Below are 14,898 nucleotides of genomic sequence, written 5' to 3'. Positions count from 1 at the left end.
CTAAGATGACTGTGGGTGATTATCACAGAACAGAAATTTCCCACAGAATTCAAAACTCTGCAGTGTATTTGTGTGCGTGATGCATTTTGAGTTTTATTCCACTTCAAAGTAAGGGTTGAAAAGCAGGGACATATAGGCCCCTATGGCAACCACTTTAGGCCCCGAGATGAAGCTATAATATTTTTGAGGCATAAAATGACATTCACTTACTCTTGTCTGATCTTGTTAAATGAAAGAAATGCAATGGCCTTAAACTGCCATGTTCCTGTCCCATTGTGAAGCCTTATTCACTGATTCAACCCTGGGGCCTTGGTTAAAGCATTCGCCAAAGACCTGCCACACAGGTTCAATGTGTAAAGCCAATTTTTTGAGTCCCCTACTAAATGTGGTGTAAAATATTAACACTAATGCTCACTTTTATTCACCATGATATCAGTGTAGATAGACTTTTCACCAGGCTAAGATTTTGAACACCGTAATGTAATTCTAGGGCTATAGTCAACATGTCAATTTGTGAGTGATGTGACTTTGAGAAATGGTTTCCAGGGCCTCTCTGACATGCAAGGGGGTTACAGTATGTCTACTTCACCAGCAGTGTAAGAAGTATATCTTACTTGTGAAGCCGTACACTAATTAGGAATGGAGATTTATTTTTTGAAATAAATCTTACTGAATGAGTGAAGAAAATTGGACTGTAAAATGTTCTTTGCTTGCCACATGGCTACAACTGAATAGGTTTTGAAGATTCAGACAACCCTATTTTTTTCGTTTACCATGGGACTTTGCACAGCAAATTATTCACAGTCATTATTAATCTGTATACATATGGGACTCAGTATTTTGCTTCAAGTAAAATCCTGCCATTAATCAGAAATATTACTAATTTATTAAATTTAAAATTTTTAGTAAAGTGAATCTTATTTCAAACTTGAAGGGGGGGGCAGTCGGGTAGCCTAGTGGTTAAAGCGTTCGCTTGTCACGCCGAAAAACTCACTCACTCACTCACTCACTCACTCACTCACTCACTCACTCACTCAATCACTCAATCACTCAAACTTGAGGGTTTCTTTTCATTTCAATCAAATGCCATTCCACAAATCCACTCATATTCTTATTCCTAAAAAGAAGAAAAAATCAACACAACTGCCAAAGATTTCATAACTCCCCAATCGACAAATGTCGGTATCTCAATGAAAGCACTTGATGCAGAGAAATTAGAACAAAGTGTGTCTACAGCCTCTTCATCTGCTGTGTCAATAGCAACAAGACCAGCACACGTAGCCCACCGACTGCACCAATCAGAAAATAAGCTGATTGTTAAGACTATAGAGACAGAAGCTATTGGCAGCATGTGTTCCGAAGCAAATCGACACCTGACGTCAGAAGCATCACGATCTGAATGCTGGGCAGTTCAGCGCTTCTAGGTTGCTACGAGAATTCTGTCAATACCGACTCACATTGCCGAGTGAAGAGACCAGGGACAGAGAACTGAAACATTCTCTCTGATTCTTGGTAGGGGACCTTAACATCTGTTTCCATATTCTATCATGGGGATTATGATAACTGCTAAAGATATGGTGAGGATCTTCTTTCTTTGTCACGTTCTTATTGTTGGCTTTCATTGAATGGTTTCAATTTATTTTTTGTTCCGTTTGTTTTATAGTCTTTTAGCTGCAAATCTGTTGTTGTCTTTACTGTTGTATATTTTTATCTACTAATGAGTAATAATGTGTAATGGTAAAGTTTTTCAATATGATAAGTTTTTGATTGTTTGTGGAGGAATATGTTGGATAATTGAATACTTAATGAACTGCTTTCTGTTTTTGTAAGACGTGATAAACTGGTTTTTTTACTTGTATTGCTATAGATGTGTTTTTTACATTTAATTTCCTTTACGGCATCAAGTTCAGTTTTGTTTAGTTTCATTCTGAAATAAGGTAAAAAAATAGAAATGCATATTTATTATTTTGAATATTTATTGAGAAAAACACTATTTGTAATTAATTTTAAAAGGTCATTTTTACTTGTTTTAACAAAAATAACATTTGGATATTATGTTTAATTAAATGAATTTGACAAACTTTAGAATTTATGTGCCCTGTTAATTTTGGGGGGTTATTGTGACAAGGAAAATGAATTCTACATTGTGTTGAAAATAGTAATTGTTAAAAATGTTGGTAAAACAAAAATCGATATGCATTATATAATTGTATAGAGTATGGCTAAATATTTTCAATGAGAAAATAATCACATAAAATTTCGGCCATCCATTAAATAAAGTATGTCAAGGTCTGATTTATATTGTTATTATTATAATACACAACTCAGTGACAGTGAATTTAATAATCTTTAATTATCACTTAGTATTGCCTCTTACCAATAGCCCAGCAGGTGTTTTAATTTGCGTTTATCTCCTACTTAGCAAGTGGTCATAATGTGCGTTACTTTACCTGTGTACAAGTTGAGTTCAATCAAGGTGTTTTCAATTATTCAAGCAAATAGCCCCAGAATAGATCACTCTTTATAGCTATGGCTGTGAATCAGGCATGCTTGTAGCATCAATAGATTTGTTGGGAGTTCCATAGGGCATCGAAAAAACGGCCTTCACATCACAGTTTACCATAAATGATCACTGTTGCTTTGAGCTCATGAATTTAAACGAGATGCTTTGTTGTGGATTAAATGAGTAGATTTTTCCGAACTTGAGAGACTTGATAAAAACTATCTCATTTTCTTGTAACATTGTCTGATGTTCTGTTCTTGGAGCATTGAGTGTTCCAGTGACCCCTGCCAAGATTTGTTCATTTTGGAATAGGATTTCCCTTGACTATATATACCAAAGTAGTCTTGGTGTTATTAGGAAAATGAACCCTGATATTTACAATTTCTCTGAAACATTTGAAGGCCCAGTTGGCCCAGTTGTCTAAAGCACTGCAGTTCGTTCTGCTGAGTTGCGTTCCCAGAAGCATTATTATTGTGAGTTCGAATCCCTTTTCACCCCGACTATGGTCCTAGGTGTGTCAGCACCATACCTGTGCTCATGGGTTTCACCAAAGTGGGAATCTGAGACCTGCATCACTTCAAGCTTTCCTCCCACATCAGGCTGACATGCCGTGATGTAACTGGAATACTGTAAAACCAATTCACTCACTCACTCTAAAACATTATGTCCCTCCCGCAAGCATGTTATACTTTTGGATTTAGTGTATAAGGGGCAGTGGGGGAGCCTGGTGGTGAAAAAGTTGGCTTGTCCTTGTCCTGCCAAGGACCCGTGAACATTTAAATCTGCCGTCCCCATCGGTGTTATAGCTTGATTCTTGCAGCAGCACAAAGACACTCATTATGTAATGAATGTAAACATCTTTTTGACAAATCCTTTTAGTCTGTAAGAAACATGTGTATTTTGATAAAACAAATCTAAAGGTTTCTTGTTTTAATGGTGGTTTATGCTCATCCTTGACAGTGACTCATGTGCTTGTAAACTTGTCTGTGTCAGGCCCTGGCTGAACCTCGCTTTGAAACTCTTTGCAATAGCATACAGGGACTGACTGTGAGGTAGATGTGATGATAATGTTCCTTAACTGTGGTGACCATATTGGTTGTGGATGAATACATGGGGCTGTTTGATGATGATGACAATTTATTATGATGATGACGATGACTATGACGATGACTTTGACGATGATGACGATGATGACAGTGACGACGATGACAATGACGACAACGATGATGATGATGATGATGAAGAAGAAGGTTGTAATGACGATATGATAATGCTAGTGGCAATGATGATGATGATGATGAGATGGTGACGATATGATGAGAGTATTGATGATCATGATGCTAATAGTGGTAATGATAATGATGATGATAGTGGAGGTGGTGATGGTGGTGATGGTGATGATGATTCATACCCTTCCCATACAGCCTGTCTACATTTCACAATGGTGCCTAATCAGTCGGTGCCACACATCAATCAAATTTCCCTCAAGAAAAACACTCAGCCAGAATCCACCATGTCTGACATATTGATTCACTTCCCCCACCTTGATTTAAGTTTGCGTCCATTAATTCCATCAGGAGTTGACTCACAGCATATTGAAAGCATATATTCCAGTTCAAAAGATTGTTTTCTAGACAGACTACGCTTGTTGAACTTGCCTTAGAACTCGCAGAAGAACAGGAAAATGCCTCTCTGAGGGTAATCTTTGGAAGGGAAAGGTTTTGAGGAAGTGAGATGACTGTTTAGGAAAGTGGGGGCATTGACAGCACTGGTATTTTTAGACTGATTTCACCTTTATGGGTGCAATCGTGCAATCAATGAATACGCAAGAGGTAACACAGATCTCTGAAATCTAATAAGGACGACATACTTGGAGATTTAACAACCCTTTTTTCCTATTTTTAGACTTTGGGCTATTTTCAGACAAATTTAGTTCAGAATAGACTGAGTGCTTTTTTATTCTGCTTTAATAAGTCATGTTTGAATCACAAAAAGTGAAATAAAATCAACGTAAATGGATTTATATTTTTCTGAAACAGAAAATCAAACATATCTAATATTGTAATTATCATTTGTGAAATGAATATGTTATATTATTAATGAACAATATCTTGCAACAATAGTCTAAAATACCTAACTGATACAGTAAGCTTTTAGACAATATCCTTACAAGAGGAAATAAAATTGTTTTTGAAAACATTGGTTGCATTTAGAGGAGAATAAGTTGTTGACATATAACAGCAGATAAAAGGTAAATGAGTAATTTTATTTGTTCTGTTGTTGACTGATTAACCCAGTATGATGTAGGAATCGGCTCCCATTGAGGCCTGAGCAAGAATTGATTACTTTGTCTTTCTTTAATTCTGACAGCAGGTTTCAAACCTATCAAAATAATGGAAATAGGTCTAGCCCAATAGTGAGCCACATTTCATCCAATAGTGCTTTAAATGAAGACTGCATGCTTGTTGTTGTCATTGATTTATCAAGCTAGACAGATTGTAAGCCATTGAAGTAGGCCATTGAAGTTGGACATTGAAGTAGGACCTTGAAGTTGGACATTGAAGTAGGACCTTGAAGTTGGACATTGAAGTAGGACATTGAAGTTGGACATTGAAGTAGGACATTGAAGTAGGACATTGAAGTTGGACGTTGAAGTAGGACCTTGAAGTAGGACCTTGAAGTAGGACCTTGAAGTTGGACATTGAAGTAGAACATTGAAGTAGGACTTTGAAGTTGGACATTGAAGTAGGACCTTGAAGTTGGACATTGAAGTAGGACCTTGAAGTTGGACATTGAAGTAGGACATTGAAGTTGGACATATCTGTTTTGCAAGAACATCAGAACAAAAGTGATTTATAATTCCATCCTCTTTGAGTAATCTCAGAAGTTGAACGGAAAATTAGAAAGTAGGCACACCCAGCCTAAAACATTCCTATGAAATAATATTGCTGTAAATTGTATGGTGAATGAAATGTTTATCAGGTGAGATTGCTTTCAATCATATGATTTCCATTGGCCTTTGCCATCAAACTGCCTCTGAAGACAGAAGAGCACTTGGCTAAATGCTGCATGCTGGATGAAGTCAGTTTGGTTTAGGGCTCTCGTGCCAGGCTGTATTTAGACTGGTTGCATCTATTTTAGGTGTTTAATGCTAAGCTATGCCCGGCCATATGACATGTAGGATTGGACAGGAATGGTCTCCATTATCAAATCAATTCCAGTCTCCTTATGAGGTTTTGATTGCAATATAATCTCCCTACATGGCCAAAGTGGCCGGAAGAGTAAAAGGGAAACTGGAGGTAGTTTGATAGGATGGCCCGACAGGAATAATGATCAAATCGTCCAATTAAAATGTCGGTGGAAAGTTTGTCTGGTTGGGTGACCTTGCCCTTTCATCATGATTTTGATCATGTAATTATTGTAAGTGCAGAAAGTTCAATGTTTGTTGGATGCATTTATTTTCTAAATGTGCCTCACCAAGGGGATTTTTGGGTGGAAGAGATACCTGCTAGTCCATGCTTGTTGTAATCACAACTTAGGATTGAGTGATCAGGTCCTGTTGCTCACTCACTGACTGACTGACTGACTAAGTTGTAGGCTGGCTGTTGTACCAACTGCAAGAAATTATCCCTGTTCCACAGATACTGATCGGCCTGCTCCTGGCCTGTGTGAAGGTGTGGGTGCTGCAATTCACTCTGCAGAGTTGCATGCCAGATTCCTGTGATTCACCTCAGTGGTTGGGGCGGTCGGGTAGCCTAGTGGTTAAAGCGTTCGCTCGTCACGCCGATTACCTGGGTTTGATTCCTGACATGGGTACAATGTGTGAAGCCCATTTCTGGTGTCCTCCGCCGTGATATTGCTGGAATATTGCTAAAAGCGGCGTAAAACCATACTCACTCACTCACTCACTTTCCTCAGTGGTTAACGTGTTTGCTTCACTTCAGGCCTTCCTACCATGTTACACGGGCACTTGGCTCAACTCATTGGCAGTCCAAACAAATTTAACTGTCATCCCTCGAATGACAGTTTCTTGGTCTGCTTGTTCCAGTTTTATGATGTATACCAGTTTATCAGTCATTGATAACTCTAAGTACACAGAGACAGTGTTTAAGTTTCACACTTGGTATTGATTACAATGTCTAAACCGAGGCAGAAAATGCAAAGAGGTACACATGCCAGTAGCAGGATGTAAGAATTTAATATGAAAATGTACTTGAATGCTGCGAGACTGACGGTAAAATTGCGTACACCATATTGTTGACACAGGTACAAAATTTATCATTACGGTTCACAATTAGCAAAGACTTTGTTTCTGTGAAATATTTGTCCGTCACAATCAGATTGATCTTGTGGCAGCCAAAGGGCTAATTGTCAGTTCGGTAACTCATAGTGCAAAAAGGCCAGTTGTATTGTGACAAGCATATGTTGTGTCTAAGTCAAGTCTAACTGTGTGACATCAGCCAGCCAGTTGAATTGTCACATGATGGGACTGTTCAACACAGCAACTAGGCAATAAGATTGCTAGATTCTGTGATGAAAAATGATAAAAATACTCTCTATATGATAGCAGAAATACTGCAGGCTTCATGCAGACCAATCATTCTAAATTCAAATACAGTTACATGGCAAATAAATGAAGATTTATAGTCTTGTGAAGTTTAATAAGTTTAGATTGACTAATGACCTGCTTGATATTGTAAGCTAAAATCAAGTTTCAATGGTTGTATCAAAAATAGAAATGAAACCATTTGTTTTCAACCTTCATGTTTTGCCTGCATAAGGACTGACAAAAACTCTCTGAAATTCGATGCCACATATCACATGGTGGGCACCATTTAACAAAGCAATGTACCTCTCAGACGGTCGTGATTCCTATGCTGCAAACATAGACTTACAGCAGTCATAGTGCTAAGATTGCTTTGTGGAACGGGCCCTAATGACTAATCACGGGCCATATTTCTTGCAATTACTGGAACATCTGAGGCCCACATTCTGTGACAGCTGATTGTCTTGCCATCAGAGGACCCTAACAGCTTCAGATTCTCCTAGCTCAGTTCTAATTTGGCAGAAACTGGAATCGTACAAAGGAGTCATACACTTCACCCAGACGGAATGGTCTTTGGCATTGGTTATCAATTTGTGACTTAAGTATTTTAGGATATTCTTGTTGCTCAGCTTGTGTCCTTGATCAGACTTTGTTCTACCTTTGAACCTTTATCATGTAGGAAATGGGCATGAGACTAGAGCTTTGCCCCATTTAATGTATGTAACATACTGAAAATCATATTGGTTATAAGGGATTTAATTTGTTTTTGTGAACATGAAGTTTATGTGACATTAAGCCTAAGACTACATACAATTATTAGATTTTAATCCACCTTTGGCATAATTGTGACGCGGGAGTTATTCATATTTATTAGAAGCTTTTCAAAGCATCTGTGTACATGTCAAACTGTCAATGGATGATTATTCTTCTAATTAATAGCTATATCCCGAATACACCAATATTCATTTTGCGCAAAGCTAAATTAGTAAGTGCAAAATTGGAAACAAGACTTTTTTTGGATAAGAGATGATATCAAAATCGTAATCTCATTCCACATCAAACACATTCAAATATGAAGTCGTCTCATCTAGGTAATACTGGAAGGAGTGATCAGAAAGACTTCACTTAGTTTCTGATTTGATTTAAGTGAGTGAAGAGTCATGTTTTCTGGGTTTGTCTGGCGACTGAATTCCCAGCTGGTTGAGTCATCACCGCTCTAGAGGAAATGAACAGTTGGTTTTGAAACAGGAACGGCATTTGAAATCTGCTGAACTGGAGCAATTTTGTAATGAGATCTACATCTCTCGTTGCACATTCTAACAATTAGAAGAAAGTCATTATGTTGATTATAGGTTTCTAAATCATTAACTCTTTGATTGAAAGGTTTTGGGGGGAAATGTTTTTAATGTCCTGTTTGTTATTTGTTTGGCTTGTAAAACACAGACCGGGACTTGTTCTGACAACACATCACACATACACATTGTCCAAATATCACAACAAACTTAGTTCAAAAGTTGAAAGTAAAAAAACAATTTTAACAGCTTGTACACAATTATACATCCCTGCTGTATTTTCTTGGAGAGAAAAAAATCACACAATAATACAGACTTTTAAGCACATTTTTAGGCATAGTTTATAGCAAGGTGCTGACTTACAGATTTGTGTAGAAGTCGATTGGTGGGTGCTTGCACTTTATACTGTGAATGTGGTATGTAAACATCACAGACGACATGTTATATAAATACCACAAGATCAAACGTTATTATGTGAATACCACATAGATAGATCCTATGTTATGTGAATGCAACTAGATCTAATGTTATTATCTGAATACCACATAGGTATATCTAATGTCATTATGTGAATACCACATATCTAGATTTATGGTTATGTGAATACCACATAGGTAGATCTAATGTTATTATGTGAATACCACATATCTAGATCTAACACTATGTGAATACCGCATAGGTAGATCTAATGTTATTATATGAATACCACATATCTAGATTTAATGTTACGTGAATACCGCATAGGTAGATCTAATGTTATTATGTGAATACCACAATCTAAATCTAATGTTTTGTGAATACCACATATCTAGGTTTAATGTTATGTGAATACCACATAGGTAGATCTAATATGTGAATACCACATTCTTGATCTAATGTTATGTGAATACTGCATATCTAGATCTTATGTGATTATGTGAATACCACATATCTAGATTTAATGTTATGTGAATACCACCTGTCTAGATTTAATGTTATGTGAATACCACCTATCTAGATTTTATGTTATGTGAATACCACCTATCTAGATTTAATGTTATGTGAATACCGCATAGGTAGATCTAATGTTATTATATGACTTGAGTGGATTTCCTGGTTGTGGCAATTTATGACATTTACAAGATGTGTGTCAACTCATCAAAAGGCCAAGGATCAAGGCAGCAACATTATTTTCTTTGTAATGGGATTTCCGAGACAGTATTGCAAAGTTAAGATGACCATGTCCCTGCCATTTGATTACTTCCAGCTGAATCATCATTATCAGAACTTTTGCCTATGGCGCTTTCCTTTGACTTCCTCTTTGTAGGAACAGTGTCAAAGACAATCAGGTTAGAGAATTGGGGCAATGAAGACAACGTATGGCTGACCCAGTTCCTTGGATTGCCTCAAACTATGCTTTGTATTTCTCAGCTGGAACACTGTTTGTTCATATATGTAAAGCTTGTAAATTTATTATTCATGTTGATTGTATAAAGGTCACATAGCATGTGTTTTTGTGGAAATGGCTATTTAAGATGAGATAAATTAGTTTTTAAATGGTTTGAAAAGGTAACTTGTTCAAGGATGGCCTGAACAGAAGGGCTGTTTTATTCATGGATTACCATGGTAATAGATCCACGAGGAGTTTCTCAATTTACCATGGACTTCTAATTGCAACTGGTTTCAAATCTAAGCGGAACATTTCTGAACAAACAGTTCCACAATGAGCTAAATGTCAAGTGCTGTGACTCCAGACAGTTTCAGTTTCTATTTTCACAAAAGTCCTTGGAGAAGTTCAATTGAAGAGAGCTTTGAAAGTATAATCTTTCCGTCTTCATTAAAATGAAGAAGTTCATTAGGTGTAGGTGTTGTGGTCTTAGATTAGTCTATGGTTTATTGTGTATGTGTATAGTATCAACCTCCAAATAGCGTCAAACTCTGCTCAGTGGAAGCTTAACTGGCATTATGACCACTGTGGCATTATAAACATTGTGACATTATAAACATTAGTGCATTATGACCAGTTTGGCATTATAAACATTGTGACATTATAAACATTAGTGCATTATGACCAGTGTGGCATTATAAACATTAGGGCATTATGACCAGTTTGGCATTATAAACATTAGTGCATTATGCCCAGTTTGGCATTATAAACATTGTGACATTATAAACATTAGTGCATTATGACCAGTGTGGCATTATAAATATAAGTGCATTATGACCAGTGTGGCATTATAAACATCAGGGGATTATGCCCAGTTTGGCATTATAAACATTAGTGCATTATGACCAGTTTGGCATTATAAACATTTGTGCATTATGACCAGTGTGGCATTATAAATATTAGTGCATTATGACCAGTGTGGCATTATAAACATTAGGGCAATTATGACCAATGTGGCATTATAAACATTAGTGCATTATGACCAGTGTGGCATTATAAACATTAGGGCATTATGACCAGTTTGGCATTGGCATATGAACTAACAGAACTAATTGGTTGAGATCTTATGTGAATGTAAAAGACCAAATATTTCATGTAATGTTGCAGCCAGAACGACCAGTGTGTAATCCTTCAGTGAGGCAAACTTTGCACAATGAGTTTCTCTGTAATTGGACAATTTAAACCCAAGCCATATTTCTGGCTTATGTGGCCTGTCAGGCATTACAGTTAGGGCTGCATCTATACCCACCCTCTATATCATGGTCATTTAGAATGGTTGTACTATACAGGTTCTGAAAGTCTCTCTCTCGAGAGAGTACTATAATACTATGAAATAGATTTCCTCAGTATCTACATGATGAAGCTTCTAAAAAAATCCTGGTGTGGGCAGTGTGTATGCCACATGAAACCAAATGTCCTTGAGCCACTGAGCATATGGTACAGTATCCTTGAAATGTCATTCTCTATGGAAGATTAGTCAAGGAGACTGTTCATCTCTGAAATAGGATTGCCAGTGTAGACAGCTGAACTCTTCCTAATAACCTATTATATCTTTGTCCTCATTAAGAAATAAGTTATATGTCATAGATTATAATGAGACAAATATGTCTTTATTGTTTTCACAAAGCCTGTAATGTGTTTGTGAGGAATCTGCTCTGCAGATGTTCTTGGCAATGGTGCTGATGATGAGAGCAATAAGCCCTGATGATATTCCCAGTTCTGCTGATGAAGGCAATGACAGCAAACAGTTTTGATATTGCATGGTGCTAATGGTAATATACAACCCAAATTAATTGAGGAACAGCTGCTAGAAACAATGTCCAAGAGCCAGGACTGGGCTTGGGGCAGAATTATATTGATAATAGGGGATGACAGAACAATTCCACAGACGCACATCAACTGTCACTTCTTAACTCTTCAATCACAGGAAGACATTTTCCCAATACAAGGACATGTTTTGTCCTTGACCTAATCGTTCCTTTTAGTGCGTGTTTGTTATATGTGTCAAAGTTGGGGTTTCTGACCATTGGGTTAACATCATGGTTGCATATCCTTGACACATTGCCTTGCCAGGTGTCATTGCTCATCATCGTGAGCGAAACAGCAACTGTGAATAGGTTGTCTGATCTTGGTGCAGATGCACACGTGGAAATGGCCAAGAACATCTGGTCCTTGCAAGATAAACATTACTTGCTGAGATCAAGTGTTAATGTTACTTTGGAAGTATTAATCAGTGATTTGAAAGAACTGGGGCATGGGTCAAAAAGATTAATTTGTACAAAATAATTCTGTTTTGTCAGTCATGGAATCAGACAACTGTTCATTCCAGTTGTGGAAGCAGACATTTTGATGTGTATAATAGTCATGTAAGGTTTATCTTGGTCGATTTTTCACTCGGGAAGAACTGGTTTCACTTTGTTTAGAAGCCTCAGTCTGGTCACTGCAAGTGTTGCTCCACGTTATGTAATTATACAGGCCTAGCTATTACAGGGAGGCTGGACTTATTTTCACCTCCGTTGAAGGCCTAACAGGTGACAAGGATATGGTAAGTGGTCGATACTGACGTCAAGCAGATCAGGGTTGTAACAGCAATTAGTTTGTATCTACAGCCGTGGATGGTTTCCAAAGCTACCATTTAATGTTAGGGTTTGTGGAGAAGATAAATGAGATGCTGCTTCACCCCTGATCTTACAGGTCTTTGTGTACGTCTCTTTGCTGTGCTGCCAGAATGGAGAATCAATGAGGGATTTCTTTTGATGGAAACACAAACTTTGAGATAGGTAATCATGTTAGTCTAATGTTGGTGCTGAACTGGAGAGGTACTAATTAGGCTCTGAATTGTACTCGAGTTCAGATGGGTTGGAGTAGCTGAAAAGGGAGATAACTCAAACCCATATATTTGTCCTAACACTTATAACATACTTGATGGTATTTGCTCAATATCTTGCATACAATAAATCACCTTGTACCGAATAGTAATAATGTTAAACATAGAGTTGTGCATGCTATTAATAGGATGACACATTAAAAGGATAAGATTCTGTTTTTTGAAGAGAATAGGTCCAAATGCACCAATTAGTCAATGAGTTTTTCTTTTTGTTTTGATGTCATCTCTAGAAATTCTTGTAACATTACAAAACAGGTACTCAGGTCCCCAAGTCCAGGTCCAGGTCAGAATGTGTGAACATGGCCCTTGATTCCATTTTGTTGTCATGTTTCTGTTTATTGGGCTGAAATAACTGGCCCCTTTGAACGTGGATCATTATACCTCTGTGGTTAATTGTGAAAATAATTGTGTTTTTCTCAGAATATTCCTTGCCCTGACTGCAACCCCAGAGCAATGCCTCCTCAGCTGGCCCCCAATGAAGATGTGCCTCCCCCGTGCCCCTGCTGTCTCAGTATGCGCAGCGAGAGGAGGGAGACAATTCAGGAAATAGTGGAAACTGAAATCAGCTACGGAAGAGATCTGAAGATTCTTAGAGATGTATGTACAGTTGATGATGACAATGATGATGATGATGATGATGATGATGATGATGATGATGATGTCATCTGCAACTCAACTTCTGATAAGAGACACGTGCCCCAGTATAAGGCGCTGCAACCCGTTGTGCAGGGTTCTTGGCACTAGGTTCATACAATCGGCATGCTATTATCCTTTGATCATTGATTCAAATTTAACATTCGCCCATTATCATGATTATTGGTTCCTCAGCATGATACCTGTTCGAAGGTCTTACACAGAGGTAGAAGTCACATACCTGCATCACTTTAGGCTTTGCTGCTTCAAAAGGCTGACATGCAATTATCTACTGTTCAAAGCAGCATTTTACCAAAATCACTCAATCATTCACTGAGTGACTTATGGTGTAGATTTTAATCTAATTTTAAGATTTGCATTAATTTTAAGATTTTGAGGTTTCATGTGTACCAATTCATGAAAGAATAAGAGCCTTCAAAGACTTTTTCAGTTTCATAATATCTGAATTGATTAACTCTGCTGTGTTGATATATCTTTTGATTATGGAGCCTGATCTATTCTATTTGCAGGAATTCTACACACCAATGAGGCAGAATGGCATGCTGAACAGTGAGCAGCTGGAAGTGGTGTTCACCAACCTCCATGAGTTGATTCAGGTCAACGAGCAGTTCCTACACAAGCTGCAGAACGAAGTGGCCACCGCCGCCAACAACAACGAGGAGGTAGGAATATCACTGACAGCGCTGCAATAGGATCAAATTAAGTGAAGAAAAACATTGCACTTTTTGATTTGCTAATTTGCTTGACAATCTGGGGGAGTAAAGTCTAATTGTAACACCGGTCTTAGTTATTATTCACTTCTGTGAATCTTGTGATGACGGTTATGGTGCTGGTAAGTCAAGAACCATAATCTGGGCAAATATTAGATTCTAACGTTTAACCCACAGTCAGAAGATCGTGCATGAGTGTGTGGGTGGGTAAGTGAGTTTAGTTTAATGCCTCTTGGACAGGTATTTCAGTGGCAACTTGATGTTGGTTGATCAGATCTCAGACTCTACCACTTCCTTGAATGATAGCTTTGAGCACGGGTATGGTGATGACAAATTTAGAAACATACATAATCAGGGTGAATCTGTGATTCCAACTCACGATCATAGGTTTCTGACACACTTGTGTTGTGAATAAATAAAATATGTATGTTCAATATTTGTGAACTATATTTCTTACACTAATACAGAATTAATGCACTGCAACACATGATGAAAGAAATATTGGCACACTTTTTACATTCAGTGATAAGGAACTGACCATTTGATATTCTGGGGGGAAGCTAGGTTTTGTATAGAGTCTAGCTATTTTTTCGGCTGCATCTCCAAAACCAGATATATTTTTTAATTAAAACGCCTTAACAATGTATAGTTTGTGGCTGACTATTTTCTTCTTTTGCAACAGTCAGAAGCTCAATTATGTTTTTCGAACATAATCTCAGCACCCCTCTCCCTCAGAATATCCAATGGTCTGTCCCTAAAGCCCCTTATATGATCAATTTGTAGCCATTTCACAGATTCAAATGTCTTCCATAAGGGAGTAATGTTTACTCAGATGTACTCACAAACTACAAGAGATGCAGAAATGAGCTGTGTGTGGCTG

The 14,898-nt window shown here is 37.6% G+C and overlaps 1 protein-coding gene across 5 annotated transcripts in view; it reads left to right on the top strand.

Annotated features, from left to right (window-relative positions):
• The window catches only part of LOC139463807 (uro-adherence factor A-like), a 114,147-nt gene that overhangs the window by 83,150 nt on the left and 16,099 nt on the right, over positions 1 to 14,898 (top strand). For all 5 annotated transcript variants that reach the window (XM_071245131.1, XM_071245127.1, XM_071245129.1 and 2 more), the window contains 2 exons: positions 13,075 to 13,251; positions 13,818 to 13,970. In XM_071245131.1, coding sequence (XP_071101232.1) covers positions 13,075 to 13,251; positions 13,818 to 13,970 — 330 coding nt within the window. The remainder of the gene's footprint in view (positions 1 to 13,074; positions 13,252 to 13,817; positions 13,971 to 14,898) is intronic.

Source organism: Haliotis cracherodii, unplaced genomic scaffold, assembly GCF_022045235.1.
Source record: "Haliotis cracherodii isolate W230 unplaced genomic scaffold, xgHalCrac1.p SCAF_16, whole genome shotgun sequence".
NCBI classification, from domain to species: domain Eukaryota; kingdom Metazoa; phylum Mollusca; class Gastropoda; order Lepetellida; family Haliotidae; genus Haliotis; species Haliotis cracherodii.
Note: the sequence above shows the minus strand (reverse complement) of the source record. Positions and strands in the feature narration are given on the sequence as shown.